General features: G+C 35.7%; 3 protein-coding genes across 3 annotated transcripts; 1 reads left to right on the top strand and 2 right to left on the bottom strand.

Annotated features, from left to right (window-relative positions):
• The first annotated feature begins 16 nt into the window (after nt 1-16).
• Nucleotides 17-2977, top strand: LOC125680355 (uncharacterized protein C11orf42-like). Its single transcript, XM_048919853.2, has 4 exons — nt 17-107; nt 378-734; nt 2449-2718; nt 2838-2977. Exons 1-4 carry the CDS (start codon nt 17-19, stop codon nt 2849-2851), a joined length of 732 nt encoding a protein of 243 aa, XP_048775810.2. The 3' UTR covers nt 2852-2977.
• Nucleotides 2978-3761: 784 nt separating this feature from the next.
• Nucleotides 3762-5996, bottom strand: LOC125680356 (temptin-like). Its single transcript, XM_048919855.2, has 3 exons — nt 5756-5996; nt 5137-5341; nt 3762-5020 (listed from the first exon to the last, which is right to left on the bottom strand). Exons 1-3 carry the CDS (start codon nt 5936-5938, stop codon nt 4959-4961), a joined length of 450 nt encoding a protein of 149 aa, XP_048775812.1. The 5' UTR covers nt 5939-5996; the 3' UTR covers nt 3762-4958.
• Nucleotides 5997-13673: 7677 nt separating this feature from the next.
• LOC130051824 (uncharacterized) lies at nt 13674-14985 on the bottom strand. Its single transcript, XM_056154575.1, has 4 exons — nt 14665-14985; nt 14506-14574; nt 14265-14357; nt 13674-13872 (listed from the first exon to the last, which is right to left on the bottom strand). The coding sequence occupies exons 1-4, from the start codon at nt 14923-14925 to the stop codon at nt 13783-13785; spliced, it is 513 nt and encodes a 170-aa protein (XP_056010550.1). The 5' UTR covers nt 14926-14985; the 3' UTR covers nt 13674-13782.
• Nucleotides 14986-22673: the final 7688 nt, after the last annotated feature.

The following is a 22673-nucleotide window of genomic DNA, read 5'->3' as shown; positions in this document are numbered from 1 at the left end:
AAATTACATTGCAACGATGGACCCTTTCTTGTATAAAGAACTAAAACATTGTGATGCAAAGCGGTGTTGGCCATTGGTGAAAAATGTCATTGGTGTTCAGTTAATAGGTAAGTTAATGACATCTCTATACCAGTAAAAAAAAAAAAAAAAGAATTTTCACTGTAATATTAAACTCGATCAATTGATTTCCCGCACAGTTTCTATTTTCCACCCTGGAAGGCTTCTACCCAACATCTAGCTTACTCCTAATCCCCACCTGTTACCCTTGTCCTCTCACTATCCCAACTTTCATACTCCATTTACCCTCGCCCTACTCGCTACCCCATTCATCGATTTCTGATTTCCACCAGACATGATATACCTTCCTTTATTTGTAGATAGCAACGTCGTTATGATACCTTTCCTTCCGGAGGGAAAATTTTACGATTTGGGGCGTGTTATAGTTAAAGAAGACAGGTCTCCAATGCAGAAGTTAGCGCGGGTCCCACCGGGATCTCTCTCTATTGGAAAATTGACCGATTTTGTGAAAGATGAGGTCATCCATGGAACGTTCAATCGACTAAGCGAGATCCAGAAAATTGAAACCACCCACAATCCCCGCTACGTGTTCGAAGAGTCTGATATGAAACACGGTGTTAAGAAAACAGTCAGAGTGGAGATTCTTGGGTGTGATCATTATGCTTTGTGGAGCCTGCCAGAAAATAACAGTTTTGTTGTGGATTTCGATAACAGAGGTATATGTAATCTTTTGTATGTCATTCACCTGAAGTCATATGATTGTTGATGTAAGTGGAAAGTACGTTTTATACGAAATGAGCATTTTCATTTCTTCGCTCAAACCATTCACAATGATACATGAGGTACATAACTTTGATTTTGTAATTTTATAAACAAAATTTCCAATGGTATAGATATATAAATAATACATGCGTATACATGTATATGTTCATTAGCACAAAATAGAGGTGGGACATAATGCATACTAAGAGATTCGGACATTTAATAAATAAACATGGGAGGACAGCAGACTAACTCCTGAATTTTAGAAATGAATATACATAGTTTTTTTTTTAAAGTTTGATGTTGTCATAAAATTCTCTAAATTTCTAGAAGCCAAAAATTTTTTCCATAAAGTGGATAGGGATTTACGTTCTATCAGTTATCATCCCTCAATAAGAATACGACGGAGTTAAAAGCACTCGGCGAAGACATAAAATGGATATGGGTTTCCATAGACAATGTTAGCCCCAGGACTGTGCCTCCATTTCCTGGTGTACCGTCTGATGATGTCACCGTGTGTTAAAAATACATCATACAATTTCACTGTTTTATTGATAGGAAAAGTTGAGGGGTAATATATACTTTTATATTATTTAATATTCATACGATTTTGATAGAAATCTTGCTTGTCATAAAAACCATGAATTATTGTAAAATTTGACATTGCGGAGAGAGGTATATGGAATGAATCTCTTGAATTTGAAGGTTGGTGGTGTATCAGAAAATCTAAAATGAAGGAACCGTCTTTACTATGAGCATAGGTGCTTGAGTTTTTAAATGTGTATTAAAACATGCAACACGCCAAACACCCGTCACTATGGGAATGCAGTTTCTAAAAAGTACTTACAGGGTATTTTCAAGATATAATCTAGTTTGTATTATGTAGATATTAAAAATGGAGAACGGAGTCTTTTGCAGAACCGCCATGGGTTGTTTATATCCTCTATGATACAAATGAACAAGCCATTTACTCCTCTGTAATCTGTAATAGTAAGTTTATTAGCCATTTCTTTTTTAAAATATACCGAGAATTACAAACAATTAAATTTTAAAGGTTTAGTACTGCATGACGAAACTTTTAGTAAATATCAAAATGGGACAACTTAATCGAACGGTGACTGTAAACGTTCCCTGTTGACAAACGCATGAATAAGCAAGAAATATGATTTTGATTATTTGTGGCGTATATTTGGTCACGACACCTACACACACACACACACACACACACACACACACACACACCAATCCCTCATAAATAATTCAATGTATTGTGAATCTAAATCAGGGAAATTTTTCCTAGCGTCTGTCCTATAGAATGTATAAACCACTGTATAATTTTACACTTTTATCAGTGTCACATCCGTTTTATCCGTGAATAAATGTAAATTGTCTAGTCATAGGTTCACATGATCAAAAGCTGACATATGTTAATTGTTTTACCAAGTCGTGTAGACGTACTAAAATGTCTCGCGAAGAGCCACGTGTCGTTTACAAGAGAAACGTACACGTTCTTGATAGATTTCACATATTTTTCAAAGATTGCATATTTCTTTTTCTTCCCACCCCCCCCCCCCCTTTTTTTCAATTTCGAAATTGATTTCCCTTTATTCAATATTTTGTGTTCAAACTTTAGTTTGAAATATGATATTTTACATAAATATTTTATAGGATTTCCCTACGTGAAGAAATTTTACCTAATATACGATGTGTTTTATGCCCGGCAAATCAACGTGTACGTCCGTATTAATGATGAGGTTGATGAGTTCTGTATTAGAGAGCGCACTCCGATCGGATTTCGCATGAAGCGTTTCAAGATTCAAGCAAATGGTCTAATAGGCCCAGTGAAAGACATCACCAGCAAATCATGGATCGTTCATTGGATTAAGAACTCGATGTTTAGGAATCCTATGGATGCCCTCCCCAATCTTCCTAACACTAGTAAGTTCATCAATTCCGCAACAGTGTTGAGAAATGTACATATTTGGTAATACCTTTTGAATTTTTGGAAATCACTTTGTACATATACATAATTTCTGTTTCTTTTATTTTTGTAATAGGTCGAAATCGATGATCCGTTTGCAAGGAAACATGAAACATCTTAAGATATATATATACGATGTATACGGTGCGGTATACACAAATTAATGTAAATAATTTTATTTTATTTCTTTGTTAATAAATGAAAGCAACTACATAATTCTTGTTAGTCAATGTGCTGTTAAGTGTTCTAGTGGATAGCTAGAAAAGGTTGGAACTGTCGCGGGCCAGTGTTTGCAGCATAGGGATGATTTCATTGGCCGTGTTTTGGTATCCATCATGTTCCGTCAGGTAACTTGCATACTAGTGATATTTTAATGAAATATGACCAATGCCGTCATTTTCGTATGTCAAACAAACAAAAACCCTGCCCCATATTCTACTGGGGAAATCGGGAGGACAATGGAAGTCCCACCTTGTCGGGATACCCGCCTGCAGTGGCGTTCGTGGATTTGCAAATATAGTTTCGATATCAGTAACAAGTATCTACTTGTTAATTAGATGCTAGAAGTTTGGGTGTTTGAATATCATTCATTTGTATAAATCAAGGGAAGAAATAAAAAGAAAAAAATTCGTACTTCATATATATATATATAAGAGATTCTTTGCAGAGTATGGACAACTCTAACAGAATGCTGTTGTAGGGCGTAATAAAGCGACGATAAAAAAGCAATGACAAACAGGAAAGGCGGAGGTGTGGTTAATTACGTACGCTTTTTGTTTTATGTTTAATGTATACTCGGAGCAGACAAACAACGTCCACACTATATGACCACTGTTTTATTGCCAAGGTGATTCCAAGATACCGGGCCTCTCTACCATTAATACAAGGAAGTCGTTATCAGCATCGAAACATTATCAGAGATATCATTCATTCTTTGACATGGCATCAACATGAAATAAAAGAGCATAATTTTGATCAAGCGGAAATTCAACAATTGCAGTGTTTGAATTCATACTTTAATGATTCATCAGCATGTTTATTTTGTATTACATGACGTGTCTCAATGGAAAACATAAATAATATGTCACTCATTCTGTAGAATTTCTTTATCTAAGCCAAGTTTCCGTAATGCGTGTTTGTGGCTTACCTCATTTACAGCATTGGTGAAAAAATACATGTCACTATGAAAGTAATTGATACGTCAGAAAATCAAAAGAAATGTAAGTGGGAAAGCCGACACCCTTGTCGTACACCAGTAGGAGGATGTAATTAGGATTTGTGTGTTCCATGGGGCCTAGGCAATGTAGTTAATTAAGATTTATAATTATTATCATGAATGCATACAGCTTAACAGAAACAATAAATATATATTTGGCACATGAGTTCTCAGTTTTAAGGTACACACACGTATACATATCATTACAGATATATTCCATCGAGAACTTGTGTTTTGCTAGTGCCAGTTCCCGGTCTATTTCAGTGACGATGTCAACACGAGTCCACAAGCTATAAATGATAGCATCTTTAGTGTTATGTTTTCGTTCTTGAGGACATTCGCGACATGTCTGACATTTTCTCTGCAATTAATTTTTTCATCTCGATATGTAGAGTTCTTGTATGATTTTCGAAATAGGTTGAAATTTTATATTGTAGTAATAATACCATACTGTTTATATCGTCCTGGGTAGCCCAGTGGATAGATCATTTAACTAATAATGCAAGGATTACGAATTCGATACCCGAATGTTCCAAAGCTTTTTCTCCTTATTTGTTACAGTAATGTCTATTTCTACAACTTACTGTAATACGTTACGAGCTGACATTACAGTTTTACTTGCAACAATCGGGAACTATCAAAATATACGAACCCCAAAACAGACAAGGTAATATACCCCAATATTTTTTGTAGAAACAAGATAGAATGTAAGTGAATTGTACGTGAAATGTAACGAAAGAGGAACATCGCGTATGTACTTAAAAACAAGGAATTCACGCATTTGCTGGTTGTCACTACTATCAATCAAACAGAAAGGATGGTAATTTTTAGCTAAACTACTAATAATTACGCTTCAGTTAATCCCTGTAACATCACACATCAATCAATTAAACAATACTGTACCCTGGCTTTTATAATGCACAACCAAAACATTACATAACAAACAATATTTGATTTTCTCAAGTCTATGCAGTTTTTATGCTAGCATCCACACTGAGAAGGGGGTTGACAATTTGATTGCGCTCCTCTTTGATCACAGATACCTGCAAGACAATAAGATAAATTATCAAAAGGTATGTACATGTACCTTTTGTAACAGACGCGCAACTGTACTATTTGGATTCATAATGATAAAGAGAAAGATTGTAGATGAACGCACCTGGATGGCTGATGGCGTTTCCAAGATGTCCTCTGATTCGGAGAAAATTAATTGCTTGTGGGTACATCCCAATAAATTTACAGAGGGTAGCCAGGCTGAACCGGTTTGTGACGAGACCTAGTTCCAGTCCATTCTTCATACCGTCGCCATCAGAATCGGCTAAACACAGCTCTTCGGTGAATCTTCGACCATTGGCAGCGAAATCCTTAATGGGCAAATGATATGAGTAATTATAAGGATGGTCGTTGGTTATTATTTAATACTATGAATCATAATCACATGAATTATTTTAAACCAATAAACAGTATCGTATACATATATAAGGCTGACGTGTAATTTGAACGAAATTATATAAAGTAAATTTCAATGGAAAGCCGTTCTATGATTTTTTTTTTTAAATAGAAGGCTTCAAATAATATATTAGTGAGATAGTGATGTGATGAAAAATGTACATTTGAATATATAAGGAATTATAATTTTTTTTTATCGTGATTTGTGGTAAACTGTTCCTCTTTAGGAAATTGCTTCAAACTTCCAGAGATTAGTAAACATCGCAAGTGTGTGTGTGTATATATATATATATATATATATATAAAAGATAAATAAATTGAAGACTTACTGATCCAAAATCATTAAGAGGCATTGCTCGGCCTGAAGTTGTCATGTGTCCAACACGATCCCATCTTCTTCCCGGACAACAAGGATTTGGAATATTGTGTCCGTTCAATATAATATCCCTGTACTGTGGCATAGCGTGGGCCACAGTGACAAGTAAACATCCTAAAACTGCTGTTAGCACCATGTTTTCTGTTAGAAACCTCAGGGTAGAATAACGCTTCTGTCATGCGACGTCTTACTACAAATATAGTCAGACCTCGCCAGCTTTGATTCGTCCGTGTAATTCTGACGATCTTCTACCTTACCAGGAGATGCTCAATCCCGCCTGTCATTTTAAGGTGATGGACGTCAGTCGGTAACTAAAACAACCCTCTGATCAAACTCTTTACATGTGGCTTTGATTAAACAGGTAAAATTATATTACAGCTTACAATATGCCTGTAATCTTCGGGAGATGGCTTATTAATGAAATATACTGATTTATTAATATCATTTGGCTTTAATATACATTATGTATACAAGTTGTCCTTTTGTAAAAATCATTTTGGCGTGTACAGATTTATGATTTGTACAAAATTTGACAAAAATCCATTTCACACATACACACACACACAATAATGTGTGTGTGGTTCATATTCATTTTTTTATGCGCCTGTCTTTATACGGGACGTGTTTTGGTACAGCGATGTCCGAACATCCGCTCATCCTTCCGTTCGTTCGGGGTTTTGTTTCTAACTCCTACAATATCATCTTCGCAAGCCAAGTGTCCGATTCGCTTACTCTCATCAGTAAGCGAATCGGACACTTGGCTTGCGAAGATGCTACAATATTCAAGTGTGAACTTTCTTATTCTACGGAGTGTTTGTATGGGTATTGAAGATGTGCATGTGACAAGGAGTTTGATTTTCTTCACTTTTTTGAGAAAATTGTAAGTTTTGAAGAAATATATTAAATAAACTCCTCTCAAAGTTTTGAAGCTAGAGCCTTTGTAAATAGCTTGCAGATGTGTAAAGTGCATTAAGGATTTTGAATCTCAACAATTTCCAATTTTCTTTGATGTTTAAAATATATATAGGTTGTTGAACTTGATCAAATTTGGGGAAATATTTTTACACACAGAACTCTTGGTTTGTCTATCTACCCCCTGCCGCATTTTTTAAGCTAGTGGCTTTTATTCATACGATGTAAAAAAAAAAGTATGTCACAGCGTGATGCACAGTTCTATGTCATGGTTAAGAAAAACACCCTATATAGCTTTTCACGGGCGTATTGTGTACCGTTTTTGGTACTCTTGTTTACACTGAGCATTGGTACTGTACTTGTTTACTCCTGCACAATATCCAGACAGTAACGGATATAACAAGCATCAGTGTCTACACAAGGATATCCCGGTCCCTAAGACCTTAAGTTTCCAGGTCCCTTAGACCTAAAGTCGAGCTATAGATATGAACCATACACTAAAACTATATGAAGTAGTAAAAACTTTTCTTCTTTGTTTCCTGAACTACAAGCAAACAAAGGTGCATAGAAAACTCTGAGAGAAATGTGAAATTCACGACGCTGGGTTTACTATTCAGGTGTCGGGCAAGGACTTTACACCGTCAGCTCTGAAGATGCATTGAATGCCCGGTAAAAATTCTAGTTTGATCCAGATCATGAAAGTCTAGCAGACAAAGATGGCAAATGGTTATGCTGATCATTGAGGTCTATGCGGAGTTTGATTTGAAAATGCAGCATATCTTTATACATGTATATCACATACACGGACATAAGATAGAAAACAATAGAATCCCATACTTAAATGCCAAAAATGGATCCTGGAAAGACATTTAAGACAGTAGACTATTAAAAAATTTCTGCTGTGAGAAGTTCTTTTTTTTTTTTTATCAAGTCCATAAAAATGCCACGTTTGACTCAAATACTAAGAAGGATCTTCATCTATCCGCTTGCCATCCCTGTAGCAAGTATGAGACTGAATATGTGGAAAAGTACTGTTTATATGTTGTTCACAGCACTATGTCACTGCTCGTGACGTTCACAAATGACCTTTTGTCCCAGTAATCCCCCCTCGCTAATTGCTAATCTTGAGACTGGAATCTAGTAGTAGTACTCCTTATGTAGTGTCCACAATATTTGTTTTCAACAGCTCAATAATTTGATTTGTTTTGGGGTTTTTTTTCCTGGTAAACGAGTAAGTATTTTAAAAACTTCGTTAAATTGGTTGTATATAGAGACCATTGCCGGTGAAGGGCTGCAAAATTTAGGCCTATGCTCGGCGCTTACGGCCACTGAGCAAGGATCGAGTGATCTTTATCGTCCCACACCTGCTGTGACACGGGGCCTTGGTTTTTGCGGGTTATCCGAAGAACTGCCCCATTTAGTCGAGTCCAGTAAGGGGTACTGAGCACCTATTCTAATCCGGATCCCCACGGGACAAAACTTCGTTTGACCACATTTTATTTTCAATATGGTTTGAGCTCTCCATAGTAGAGAGTGGTTAACATCGCATGTGTATAATACTTTAGGCATTCTTAAGTTCAGTCCAAGATGTTTAAAATTCTATTGAGACCATTTTTTTTTTTTAGTGCGGTGCGTAAGCGTAGTATTTCCCGTTATATGTCGTGCCTTTACAGACAGAATAATGTCGTAGATAGGAATTATTTCATAAGAGAAAGTTTGAAACGAGACGGGCAAAAAAGTTAGCTCCATTGACTTGACTACAAATTGTAATGGAAATAAGGAAGCAATCGAAAGAAATAAATGTTCCTATCAAAAGATTTTACGAGACTGTTTCAAAATAACGTTTTCCGCTATTAAACATTGAGAATTCACATGAGAATCAGTTGGATATCATGAATATCATACAACATGTATACTAAATTTAGCAATATTTCAAATCTTGTCGGCAGGAATATGTTTTATCAACTTTTTGTCACAGTTGTAAACCCGTTCAATTCTATCCCAAATCAACCAATTCACGGTGAATTAAAGTGGAGGACATGGCCAAAATCAGGAAATTAGACAGGGGATCTGGGAGCCGCCATTGGGACCCGGTAGATCTATGGCAACACTGGTGGGGACAAAGCAGCCTCTGAGTTTTAGCATACTGTAAAACGTATAGAAATTTGATTGCATTCTTTTTAGCACCTTTGGTATAAGAGAACTTCCCCTAAAATCAAGTTCAGTACAGAACAAAATGACTATTGTTATGGGTAGATACAAGTTATGTATCGTAGCAAAAGACGTTAAATCAAATCCAAGCTAAGCAAGTAAAACATTTCCGCTAAATATTGTACTCGCTAAACCTAACACAATTACAGTACATTGCATAGTTTGGCCTTACAGCGCTGTGTGAGAATGCAGGTAAAATGTAACGGAAAGGGGCAGGGAACGGGAAAGGGAGGAAAAGAAGGGAGGGGAAATGGGTGGCGGGAGATGGAAGAATTGGACCCTTCATATAATGCAGTCAATCATAGACGATTTTTATTACGAAAACTGCATAATGTGGTGAGGTTCCAGAGAGTTGCATGTAAGATGCCATATATATATTGTTTTTTTCCCTGGCTAGGTAACTGCAAAACGTCATAATTGTTACAAAAGGATACACTGTTCTAACTGTACAGCAACAATTCGAAAGAAATAACCACAGTTTTGAATTCTAAATAAAAAAAACTTTAATAACGTTGACTAGTGATGCAATAATTGTTATATATATAAATGTAATGTAATATCTGCTGATCAGAAAACCTTTACTGAGATCAGTTAATGGTCACTCATGCATGAATCTGTGTATGAAAGTGAAATGTTTATTGATAAAATGGTTTGTTGTTGGCGGCGTACGTCATAGTTATTCCTCTGGACGCCACCAGTTTCCTTCAGTGTCTTACAATATAACTATCAACCAATAACATGAATGACAAAATATCATACATTGTTATCACTTGACACTACGAATTATCCATATACAATTACGGTCTCCTTAAGAGGCAATAGTCGTTTTATTGTCTTTGTTGGTGCTATCTTTGGGTTTTGCCATCGGGTAATGAATGACTGTTTTCGATTCATGCATTATGACGCCAAACGTTATATGATGCGTATATTTGGAAGTTTTCATTTTTTCTCTCACTTATATGTAGGAGAAACATGTTTTGATTTTAGATGAAATGCCTGTCATGCGTACATTATTGAAGACCAGGTATCTCGAGATATTATTTTCATCGATGTAATCTTGCAACAGTGGTATTTGTGCGGAAGACATAGTTATTTCCAGACATGATCAGCACATTGTTATTTCCGGCCATGGAATCTTGCATGTTTCACGCTCTCCAGAGTTATCTAAACAGTGATGTCGGTGAATTGTCCCCTCTGTCAGTGAATTGTCCAATCGCCGTTTTTCCTGGCGTTACTCTCCATTTTGTTGTGGAATAAAACACAAAGCTTGCAATGTACAGTCACAGGCACTAGATGTTTTTAAATATCAATAATAATAAAAATTGTCTTCCTATATAAACAAAATAATAAAAAAAAATTATAGGAAGACATTTTTTTTTTATTACTATAGATATTTAAAACGTCGAGTGCCTGTGTGTACAGTGTAATGGGATAGATGATAATGGAAAGTACATGTAGATATGGTGGAATACATTTCTCTGCACGCCACCCGTTGAATCAAGTGTTCGACGAATTACTATTTACATGATATAATGCTATCCAATAATGATGTAACAAATCAAAATACAACAATCATTGCCATATACTGGTACTATGAATGCGAATGAAATGATAGATATTGTTTATTTGATTTTGTATCTTTTGTGCAGACGAGTTCGATCGATTTAGCTCAGTTGGTAGAGCATCTGACTGGAGAATTCAGGGGACCCAGGATCGAATCCCGGTCTGCTCCGTTGCATTTTCTCCCTTCCGGTTACAACTGGTGCCGCAATCTCTACCCAGAGTTATCGTTCCTTGCTCTTACTTACACCTCTGTTAACGTCTCAAAATAAGCAATGTTATCCCACATGTAAATCCACTTTTTTTTTTTTACGGCTAATAAAACTAAGAACTATTTTATAAAATATCGGGAAAATGTAGGACAAGCAACTATTTGTAGATTTTTTTCCATTACTATATATTCTGCATGTGCCTATGTATAGGTCTGGTGCAATAGAACTACCCAATATCCACGTTTCAACCCAAATCAATGCTTCTTGTGTAACAAAAAAAAAAAGACTTGACATCTGCTCAATATTTATTTATTTACGTATATTTTTGTAACTGAAGTCAAAACCATACTTTATTTGAGCATACGTGCCATTTTACAAAAATCTTGTAAAACCCTTGAGACGTTGACAGAGGTGCAAGTGAGTGTAATGAACGATAACTCTGGGTAGAGATTGCTGGTGCCGTTGACCATCCCTGGACTTGCAGGTGAAAGTCCTGACAGGGACGAAAAGAATCTGGGTTGTATAACAGAGAGTAGCCTAGCTTGTGGACAAAGGGCAGTTAACTCTGTATAAGCAATGCAATGGTACAGTTCTTCAGGTATTCAGTTCACAAAAGCAAGTAAGATTTGCAATACTAAGTCTGTTAAATTCCTCGTTTTAGTGCAGTAAAGATGGTGGAGAGAGTAGATGATGCATGGGTCTATTTATATTATTTAAGATTTTATCTCCCCTTGATGAAACTATGAAACACGTCATCATACTTTGAATGGTGACCTATACTTTCATTTGAATATCTTGAAAGACAATTGCAATGTAATATAATCCTCCATGCTATGAGTTTTTATTTTAACTGACTTTTTATGTCAGAAAATTCAAAGGTGTTTTTCTCATAGGGACTAATGACGAATATTTCTTATCAGTTTCAAAAAATTAATTAGGGCCCAGCCTATAGCCGGGAGTCCTGTAGTGATCAGCCCGTGCGTGCGTCGTACCGACAGTTTTCAGGGATTTTTAAAGCTATACCAGCAGCTATTTAATTGAAAATCTATACATGAACTTATATCGATGGGTTACAGAAGTTTGAGTCTCTTAAATAATTTCACAAAGCGGGGCTCTTTCGTGATGCTTGCCATCACAATAGTATCTACTTCTTTTTATGAATCACATTGTATGTTAAATGGAGCGCCAGATGAACGTAAACTTAAGTAATTGAAAATATTTTTTATTATTTGAAAATATCGCCAAATTAATTACTGCACAATAACACACATTGAGAGCAATCATTGATTTCATGCGCAAAATAATTCAATTATTGCACATTAATGTGGTGAAATTATTGCTCACAAAATTTAAATTTAGTGCTCGGAATAAATGATATGATGACCTCTTTAATTTAGTTAAAGATATCTTTAAAGTTATAAATTTTATAACGCTTTAGTATTAGAAATTAATGCGTGCATCAATTTAAAAAAAATAAAAATACATCATTCTAGTTTGAAATAATAAACCCCATATCTATTCAATTCATATAGGAATGAATAACATTGAGTAGATATAAACGGACACCTTACTAGATTAAATATAAATTCCTTTAACTATTCAAGTAACTTAGGCTTAGGAAAACTTATATGATATCACTTTTAAAAACATACTATGTTAGTTTGATACAAGAAGTTGTTTAAAATAAGTTGACACTCATTCCAAGAAAGCAGCAAATCACTGAGAATAATCAAAACAAAACTCGCATGTTTTCTAATCTTTCACTACCTATCTAAAACCAAAATCATCCCATTCTTTGGATTCAAGTGACTTGGGAGGATCTTTGAGCATTGGATTGTCATCATGCTCCGTGTTTGTTTTAGTGACCCGAGTGTTGATTGGACGTTTCTTTTGCATTTGGTCAGCGCCCGTCCTGCGTTCCTATAACTACCATCACATTCAAACACTACCAAACTTCGCCAATTTTCTTCTCTACAAACTCACATCTCTAAAAAAAAAAATTGATTACTCTGTCTTGTAGAACAGGAAGCCCTTTATAATGTGAATTTCATGGGTAGAGGTTCTGACTCCAGGGTGGGACCAAATTTGGTATATAGTGTTTATGTGTAAAACATTTCAACGGCATCTTCTTTAGTGCTATTGATACTAACTTCAAAGTAAATAGATGTTTAGAAGGAGCAGGTAGCCCTTTACCGAAATTGTAATCCTAGGGTTAGGGTTTTGGTTCCCGGGTGGGAAAAATATTATAAGGACTACATGTATTGTGTTATCAAAGTCTTAAACAGTTTATTTTTCAACATGGTTAACAATTTCAAGACATTGTTTCCCATCCATACCTGATATTTCCTTACCGTAAATGTATTATTTAGTTGTTTGAAAATAATGAATAATGCATGAACTTCTCCTGTTCCACCTCATTAACATTACAGACAGAATTTATAAAGTCAGCTTAGCGCTTCTCAGTACTTTCAGCACTTTGATTATTGTGTGTTTGGTATACGTTTTCGAAAATAGAACTTTGAAAAATCTCATTTCTCCAAGCTTCCCGATTATGACATTGATACTCTAAGAGCACATTCACCAAAAAACAGTTGGATTGTTCTGTTAAAATCTTAAATACCGCGAATTAAAATATATCCCCCAGCGAATACACATTGTACGTACTAGAATTTTCACCTGCTTATAACAGTCCATTGTAAACAGGCATGTTCACAACCAGCTGGAGCAACTTTTCACAAAGATTTGTAATGGTTGCTGCATTTTGATCAGAAGAGGGCAGGTCATCACGCCCACTGCAGTTATGAATAATAGTAGAATCCTATGTCCAGTTGTCTTAATTCATTGATTTAAGGACTCCTATTTATTTGAAAGATTGACACGGGGATCATATTTTTATTTCATATATATCCTTTCCCATGAGAAATCTCGTGTACGAGACATGCAGCATTAATCTACAAAATCCATTTTGAGTCCGTTTATTAGGCATTAAATATTTCAAACATTTAGAACAACTTTTTTCTATAGGATATGAAAATATCATCACATTTCACTGTTCTTTTAGTGTAAATTGTATCAAATTTCCCTGTTATATTCCAAGCAATCGAAAAAAGAAGAAAATGGGTCTCCTCCCTTTCTTTGCTTTTCCCCCATGATTCTTATTTTCCTTTCCATTCTTCTGAAATGACGAATGATAAACGAATAAAATAATATCCTATATTCACTAAATATTTCATTATACAAGTACTAGGTTAATTTGATGAAGGTTACACTATTTTATCATTTGATTTATTTCACACACATTTCTTGTTTATACGAATAACATGAAAGTAAACAAATTACAAATTTAACAAGAAATTGAATAGATTCTTGGAAGTAAATGGGTTAAGCCTACAACACAGTCTAAAAAGCTTGGACCTTTTCTGCTGAAAACACAGAAAACTGTAGAATTTCAAAATAATTGTCAGAAAACTGTATAATCTTATACCAGAATTGGAGGTAGAATATATATTGTAGACCAACTGATTATTCATATAAGATGTAATTATCATTCAGTATGAACTAATTTACCTTCTTATCGTCAGACAACAGAGCGCTCGATGTCCCAGCCTCATTTACCAGCTCTTTACCTTCTTTTCTGATGTTTAAGGTGTCTTCTTTATTCTGTTTGGTAAGTTTTCAATAATAATAAAAAAAAAGGCAATAGAGACATAATGTACAAAGATAATGTCCTACATACAAGTTTACTAAGAATTATATGGCATACAGTTTGTGGGAAAATTTAAAATATTACTCATGCAGTATGGATTACCTTTAATAAAAATCCTTCCAGAACTAAAGGACTTCTCATCATTCTAATATAAGGATGATCTTCATTTTCCTGAAATCGACAGACACGTTAACACTGCTATAGAAATGAAATTCATTTTGTGTCTACAAAATCAAGATGAATGAACACTGGATGATTTACCTCCTCGTCATTTTCTTCCTCAACATACTGTGCAGTTCTTTGAGTATCTTCCACTTGAAAGGTCTCTACCCCGCCTTCCTCCTTCATGGTCCCTTCCATGATTTCGTCATGAATGGTCTCTTCCATGATTTCGTCATCAATTATACCTTCCATGCTTTCGTCATCAATGGACTTTTCCATGCTTTTGTCATGAATGGTCCCTCCCATGCATTCTTCAGGAATGATCCCTTCCATGTATTCCTCTTCGGTAATTGCTTCCATGTCTTCCTCCTTGAATACATAACGAAATATTAACTTACACTTCCAATAATTTTGCTTTGATGTGTAATGATCGCCGTTTACTCATGACTGCGCTGCAATATTGTGAACAATGAACAATATAAATCTTGATAAATATAGAACATCTATTTTAACGGCTGGAAATTCCGATAGAAATGAAAGTAGAATGTAAAATAAAATAATAAGATTCATTTTTGAAAATACTTGAGGGTATCAACTGGAGGCTTCACACCGATATACTTCTCATGAACTGCTAACGCACTACAAAGTATGGCGGTGTGAAGCGTGGCAGTCCATACCCTCATGTATGTTAGCGCTTCATGAAAAGTATGCCGGCGTATGTTAGCGCTTCATGAAAAGTATGCCGGCGTATGTTAATAATAACCTTTATTTATCCAGGATAACACAAAGTAGCATATAGCTAGTTTTTCCATTGTGGTCCTGCATTAAAACATATACACAAACATAAAATTAACATCTAAAATTAGTATCTAAACATGAATACGATATAAAAGGAAAAGGGGGAAATATAGCATAAGAACACCTAATTAGTGATAAAATTATTACCTAAATATGAATATATGACATAAAAGGAAAGAAGAAAAAATAGCATCACACACACACACAGTGCCATATCACAACTACATTTGGCACACCTGAACAAAAATAAGGAAAGCACGATGTTTAAGTGCTACTTCTATGAAAATATTCCATCAAATACACAGCTTTAAAAATGCCAACCGAACCAGAGCTTCTGATATTTTGAGACAGTTTGTTCCAAAGGAATGCCGAAGAGTAGCTATATGAACGTTTAAAATTTTCAGTTTTAGCTCTTGGTAAATATAACAAGAGGCCCATGGGCCTAGAATCGCTCTTCTGATACATTGTAGAACAGGCAAAAATTCTCACTAACCAAGATTCATCAATTAACAAAGTTTGAATAGTACGTGAAAATTTAAATGTAACTGTCCAAAAGTAGGTCACGGTGATCTACTTTTGGTCGACACGCTGAAGACTCTAGATGCATCAACTGACAAGTCAAATAGTATTCAAATATAGCCGTCAAATTCCAAAAGAAGGCCACAGTGACCTACTTTTTGGTCGACCCACTCCAAAGACTCAAGATGCATCAACTGACAAAGTTTGATAATTGAAGTTAAATAGTGTCTGAAATATTCTGATATAAACGTCAAATTCCAAAAGTAGGTCACAGTGACCTACTTTTTGGTCGACACACTCTGAAGACTCAAGACCTATCAACGAACAAAGTTTGATGATTGTAAGCCAAATAGTATCTGAAATATTCAAACATAGCCGTCAAAATCCAAAAAAGGTCACGGTGACCAACTTTTTAGTCAACACACTCTGAAGACTCAACATGCATCAACTGACAAAGTTTGATAAATGTAAGTCAAATAGTATCTGAAATATTAAAATATAGCCGTCAAATTCCAAAAGTAAGTCACGGTGACATACTTTTTGGTCAACAAACTATGAAGACTCAAGATGCATCAACTGACAAAGTTTGATGATCCTAGCTTTCAGTGTCCAAAATATGCATCTAAAATTGAAAATGTGAAATTTGAATGTCTGCAAATTTCAAAAAGTAGGTCACTGTGACGTACTTTTTAAAAATAAATATGTTTCGAAGCCTCTAGACGCATCAATTTATAAGGTTTGATGATTCTAAACCTCTCGGTATCTGAAATAACAACCTAAAATGTATTCATAAATGATTAGCCATAAAATTCAGAAAGTAGGTCATGGTGACATACTTTTTACATGACGCAGTTTAAGGTCCCACGATCCATCAACTGACAACTTTTGATGATCATAGGCTCAAAAGTGTCCAAGATATGCATCAAAATCCATTTAATAATAATTACCTGCAAAATCTTAAAAGTAGGACACCATGACCTACTTTTGAAACAACGTGATATTAGGTCCTAAGATGCATCAACTGATAAAATTTGATGACCCTTGTCCTTATACTAAGCAAAATATCAAAGTTTTAACAAAACAAAATTTAAAGTCAACTTTGAAATGACCTTGAGACCACATCCTTTGCCCCAGGATGATGCCTTGAACAATTTTTTTTATCTACATCCTATTCTCATTCTTATGCATAAATTTGGTGATAATTTGCCCAGTGGTTCTTGAGAAGAAGATTTTAATACAAATGAAAGCCCTTGGGCCAAGGATACCCTGTAACAAATTTGATAAAAATTGGCCAAGGGGTTCTTGAGATATAGCCCTTTTTCGAAAAAGTTGACGCGCACCGCACACCAGACATATGGCTATATGATTAGCTCTTTGAGCCTTCGGCTCAGAAGAGCTAATAAATTAGACATATAATCATTCGACCTGGTTTGGCGGCAACTCACATCTCTTGTATATGTTAGCGCTTCATGAAAAGTATGCCTGCGTATGTTAGCGCTTCATGATCATGAAAAGTATGCCGTCATATGTTAGCGCTTCATGAAAAGTATGCCTGCGTGAAGCGTCGCAGTTCATACCGTCATGAATTTTCAAAAAGAGATATAACACACTCCACTGATATAATATAAGAATTAATAATGCAACTTACAACCAGGAGATCTAATCTAGGTTGAAACTGATCTTTACTCCACTCTCTACAAAAGCAGTAGTGCACTGCATCGTCTGGGGCAAAGGGCTGAAATTTCAATTTTAAACTTAAGTCACATTTAAGTAAATGCAATAAGGGAGTATTGTATTCTCTCCATTGATATACGATAAATTTGTGAAACTTGTGCAATATATAAGATATCATTTCTAATTGTAGGGTGTACCTCCAGATATGGCAGCTTTCTTCCAAGCCACTCCACTAGTTGTCTTCCGTCTTTAAATTCTGGCTTGGTGCCCTCTTCCCAGACGTTTTCTTCTTCATTCACGATGTTTTCTACATCTTCATCTATTCCCTCCTCTTCCATTTCCTCCTGCAAAATTATTACACAAATTACAACTGCATACACATTTTAGCAATATAAGATTGTTCACCTATCCATACAAAGAGTGTTTCACCATTTGAAATGCGTCAAGGAATCTCCTGATACATAGCTTTACTTTTTTGAAAAGAACTACATTAAGAGGGAGAAGAGTTGACATTTTTTGTCTTATTTTGATAAAAAAAAAAAAAACACCAAAAAAAACCAACCCCAATCTATCGTTCTGAACAAGTCCGTCACAAGGTGACAAACTAAGTTAGTTATGCCAAAGCATCAATGAATATTTCTCTGTTCATGTAATGAAAATGCCAGCTTTTGATAAATGAATGTTCTTTGGATTTTAAAACAAATATATTTAATAAGTAGAAAAAAAGAACTTGCAATTAAAGATTCCATTTCAGGATAGTATGTCTCTTTACTCCAACTCCGGAAGAAAAAATAGTGGACTTTGTCATCGGGTTCAAAAGTCTGAAATGATATACGTATAATCTGACATACATTTCCATTTCCAAAAGTTCGCTTTATAATTGTCTCAACAATCGGTTAGTCGGTTATTTAACGTTCCGTCGAGAAATTTTCACTCATATTAAGACGTCACAGTTGGAGGTGAAATACCACAAATTTAGACCTATGCTGAGCGCTCAGGACGGTATCTACGAGGGCTCTTTAATGTACCAACGCCCGCCATGACAGGGGACTTCCGTTTTTAAGGTCATATCCGAAAGACCCGTGATTCTCACTTCTAAATGCTAAGCGCGTTAAGCGAAGGAGTAATCACTAACGTATGTTTATGTCTGAGGTTTGACGCCTCAATTGTGAAAAGAACCAAAAAATTACGTTAAATTATTATTCATGAAAGTACATTTGTAAGTATATTTATCTTCGTGGCTAGTTAAAAGAATATGTATTCGACCATACCTGTAGGTAAGGAAGCCGTCGATCCAACCACTGTAGGTAATCCCTTCCATCTCTGAACTCCGCCATTGACAGATCGTCCTCCTGGTCATCCTCCAATACCGCTTGTTCCATATCGCCTTCCTGTAAAAACAGACATACCGGGATATATATAAAATTTATATTCAACTACTATCGATAGTAGTATCATTTTCCCATTATATCTTAGAGGTGTTTCTATGACCAGTACCTCCATGATTTCTGATTGTTCACAATCTGATTGTCGGCACAAGTTTACTGTCTGACCTGTCAACCTACAAAACAAATTCGGGACGTATACATTTAAAATGAATACATTTATGTGAGAGAACACGAAAATGAAAACCATTCTATATTTTACTTGACTTTGTTAAGAAAACAGAACAATGAGAACATGTACTTTATGTTGCACCTTTTTAAAGTTCTTCCCTTGGACATCTGTAATCTTTGCTGAATAGCATTGGAGTAGGCCTATATCCCCGTCCGCGAATCCATAGGCGTCTTTCTAAAAATTATGATACAAAGAATTGCTAAAAAATATTCTACATTATCATTATTTTCTCCCGAATTACATTCATAGCAAAATTGTCTTTATTTGTAAATATAATATTCATTTGACATTGATGGGCTTCATATCTTTTTCTTCAAATAGCTTTTCAAAGTCATCAGTTCTAACTATCTGTGAGTACTAAACTATCCTGATTAATTCAGAATAACATAAACATAATAAGATCAATATGCTTAAACCGTTAAAACACATCAAATGAACTTATGAAATTAGTTTAATCATGTATGCGTTACTGCACCTCTTCCAATCCACCCTCTAATTCCCTCAAAAATGCACCGCCGTATTCGAGTTCCTGAAATAGAAGGAAATGGTTATACGTTCAATATCATAGATATTTCAATAAGACAACAAGAATACATGTCTAAAAATAACGTATGTAAATCAAGCGTACATAAAATGCTCATTACCATCATGACTTCCTTGCAAATTGATCAATATTCTTAGAAATAAGAACTTGCTTCTTCAATGTTGCTTGTGAATCTGTTTTCCTTTCCGTAGAAACAATTATGACGTCACAATGTTATGACGTTTCTGCATGCAATCGCCGTCATTGTTACGCATTTGACAAATGACTCTGTTCGTCCATTCTCTCACCAGAGGGCGCGTTACGCAAGCTTCACATACACCTCTCAAACTTCCACCAGAGTTCGTTTGCTCACAATTCGTAGGTGACGTAATGAGGCCTCGACGGGGAGTTTGATGAACCTCTGTCAACGCTTGGAATCACGTGACAATATAATCACATGATATAAACAATCATTCTCGGTTTAATTTCCTTTAAAAGTTCTGACAGCAGGTGATACATCAGGCTCTTTTCATAGCCCACTGGCACTTTTTAAAATAAGTACATATTTACTATTTAGCTGTTTGTCTCTTATTTTACAAGTTTTATCGTATTTTTACAGCCTTTCTAACTTTTGATTCCATGTTTACCTTTAAATCTCCACCACGTGTATGCCCTACATTCATACGCATACTACAAAGTAGTTCCAAATTTTATGATCAGAAAACGGTGATTTTAAACAATTTACAGTAAGCATCAATTTAATTGCACCAAAAAGATATCATAACATGACAAAATATTTAGTCCAAAGCATAAATGTTGGATAATAGAAACTTTTACAAGATTTCTGTAAAAAGCCGTTGACAGAGGTGTAGTGTGAGGAGCGCACGGAACTCTGGGTAGAGAATGTCTGTTCGTCGTCTTAGCTTAGACTAGGCCTAACTGCATGTAACAAATATAGATATAATCATAATATAGTCTGTGTTGACGGTGCTACCTTTTGAGCGAGTGCAGCTACATGTACACATATTTTGTAATGTTCATTTTTTGATTAGGTTCAATTCAAACAATATCTCTTTGCCAAATACTCAGTACATGAATAAAATTAGGCAGCAGAAACAGTCTATCTTCAGGGGCGGATCCAGGAATTGCGGTTACGGGGGGGCGCCACTTTATGAGGTAGTGGGTCCAGGGCGAAGCCCTCGTGAGGGTCCAGGAAGCTCCTGGATTTTACGGGGCTTAAAATATTTCTCCTATTTATTCATTTGTACCATTTTCTATAATTTTTTTAACGTGAAATTAATAAAATAACCCAAATTTTAAGGGTGTTTTTGAAAATTTTTAACAAATTTAAATCTGAAATATGTCGGGAAGCTTTCATGTAAATCTCAGCTTTTCTGGTTCTTGAGATTGATTGATTGATTGAATATTATTTTACGTCCCTCTCGAGAATATTTCACTCATATGGAGACGTCACCACTGCCGGTGAAGGGCTGCAAAATTTAGGCCTATGCTCGGCGCTTATGGTCATTGAGCAGGGAGGGATCTTTATTGTGCTACACCTGCTGTGACACGGGACCTCGGTTTTTGCGGTCTCATCCGAAGGACCACCCCCATTTAATCGCCTCTTACGACAAACAAGGGGGTACTGAGGACCAATTCTTACCCGGATCCCCACGGGATTGGTTCTTGAGAAGAAGATTTTAAAAGATTTTTCCTATATATCTGTGTTTAAAACTTTGATCCCCTATTGTGGCCTCATCATATCTCAGGGGCCATGATTTGAACAAACTTCAATCTGCATTATGTCAGGAAGCCTTCATGTAAATCTTAGCTTTTCTGGGTCAGTGGTTCTTGAGAAGATTTTTAAAGATTTTTCTAATATATTTGTATGTAAAACTTTGATCCCGTCTTTTAGCCCCATCCAACCCCCAGGGGCCATGATTTGAACAAACGTGAATCTGCACTATGTCAGGAAGCTGTCATGTAATTCTTAGCTTTTCTGGCTCAGTGGTTCTTGAGAAGAAATTTTTAAAAGATTTATTCTATATATTTGTATGTAAAACTTTGATCCCCTATTGTGGCCCCATCCAAACCCCGGGGGCCATGATTTGTACAAACTTGAATTTGCATTATGTCAGAAAGCTTTCATGTAAATTTCCGCTTTTCTGGCCCAGTGGTTCATGAGAAGATTTTTAAATGACCCCATCCTATTTTTGCATTTTTGTGATTATCTCCCCTTTGAAAGGGACATAGCCCTTCATTTGAACAAACTTTAAAGTCCTTCACCGACGGTGCTTTTGGCTAAGTTTGGTTGAAATTGGCCCTGTGGTTCTGGAGAAGAAGTCGAAAATGTAAAAAGTTTACAGACAGACGGACAGACGACGGACAACAGACGATCAGAAAAGCTCACTTGAGATTTCAGATCAGGTGAGCTAAAAACTGATTGTCTTATATACCTGCCTGACTGGGTTAGGTTTTAAACTGACCGGATTATGTTAAAAACTGATTGTCTTGTATACCTGCCTGACTGGGTTACGTTCTAAACCGACTGTGTTATGTTCCTTTCTGACTAGGTTACGTTTTAAACTGACTGGGTTACGTTCTAAACTGATTGTTTTATATACCTGCCTGACTGGGTTACGTTCTAAACTGACTGGGCTATATTCCTGCCTGACTGAGTTAGGTTTTGAACTGATTGGTTGAATATTCTAAGATATCTTCTTCATTTTAATTTTTCGTATTGGGGATGATGTGAGTTAAAGAAAAAATAATCAGGTGCAGGTCCAGGAATTGTGGCTACGGGGAGCGCCACGTTATGAGGCAGTGGGTCCTGGATTTTACAGATTTTATGGGGCTTGAAATATTTCTCCAATAAAGTCATTTCTACTATTTTCTATCATTTTAATAAGGTGAAATTACTAAAACGACCCAAATTTAAAGGGGTTTTTGGAAAAAATTAGGTTCTCCCAATAAAGTA

The sequence above is a fragment of the Ostrea edulis genome, chromosome 2 (genome assembly GCF_947568905.1).
Source record: "Ostrea edulis chromosome 2, xbOstEdul1.1, whole genome shotgun sequence".
Taxonomy (NCBI): domain Eukaryota; kingdom Metazoa; phylum Mollusca; class Bivalvia; order Ostreida; family Ostreidae; genus Ostrea; species Ostrea edulis.
Note: the sequence above shows the minus strand (reverse complement) of the source record. Positions and strands in the feature narration are given on the sequence as shown.

Bases quoted from the DNA above. Each gene is read 5' to 3' on its own strand.
- LOC130051824 (XM_056154575.1), bottom strand. From the start codon at position 14,925: ATGGAAGCAATTACCGAAGAGGAATACATGGAAGGGATCATTCCTGAA. The intron at 14,575-14,664 runs GTAAATCATCCA...TGTCGATTTCAG, and splicing joins AGGAAGAAAATGACGAGGAG to GAAAATGAAGATCATCCTTA. The intron at 13,873-14,264 runs GTAAATTAGTTC...TCGTCATTTCAG, and splicing joins TGTTGTCTGACGATAAGAAG to AAGAATGGAAAGGAAAATAA.
- LOC125680355 (XM_048919853.2), top strand. From the start codon at position 17: ATGGACCCTTTCTTGTATAAAGAACTAAAACATTGTGATGCAAAGCGG. The intron at 108-377 runs GTAAGTTAATGA...CTTTATTTGTAG, and splicing joins CATTGGTGTTCAGTTAATAG to ATAGCAACGTCGTTATGATA. The intron at 735-2,448 runs GTATATGTAATC...AATATTTTATAG, and splicing joins TGTGGATTTCGATAACAGAG to GATTTCCCTACGTGAAGAAA.
- LOC125680356 (XM_048919855.2), bottom strand. From the start codon at position 5,938: ATGGTGCTAACAGCAGTTTTAGGATGTTTACTTGTCACTGTGGCCCAC. The intron at 5,342-5,755 runs GTAAGTCTTCAA...TTGCCCATTAAG, and splicing joins CTCTTAATGATTTTGGATCA to GATTTCGCTGCCAATGGTCG. The intron at 5,021-5,136 runs GTGCGTTCATCT...ATTGTCTTGCAG, and splicing joins AAACGCCATCAGCCATCCAG to GTATCTGTGATCAAAGAGGA.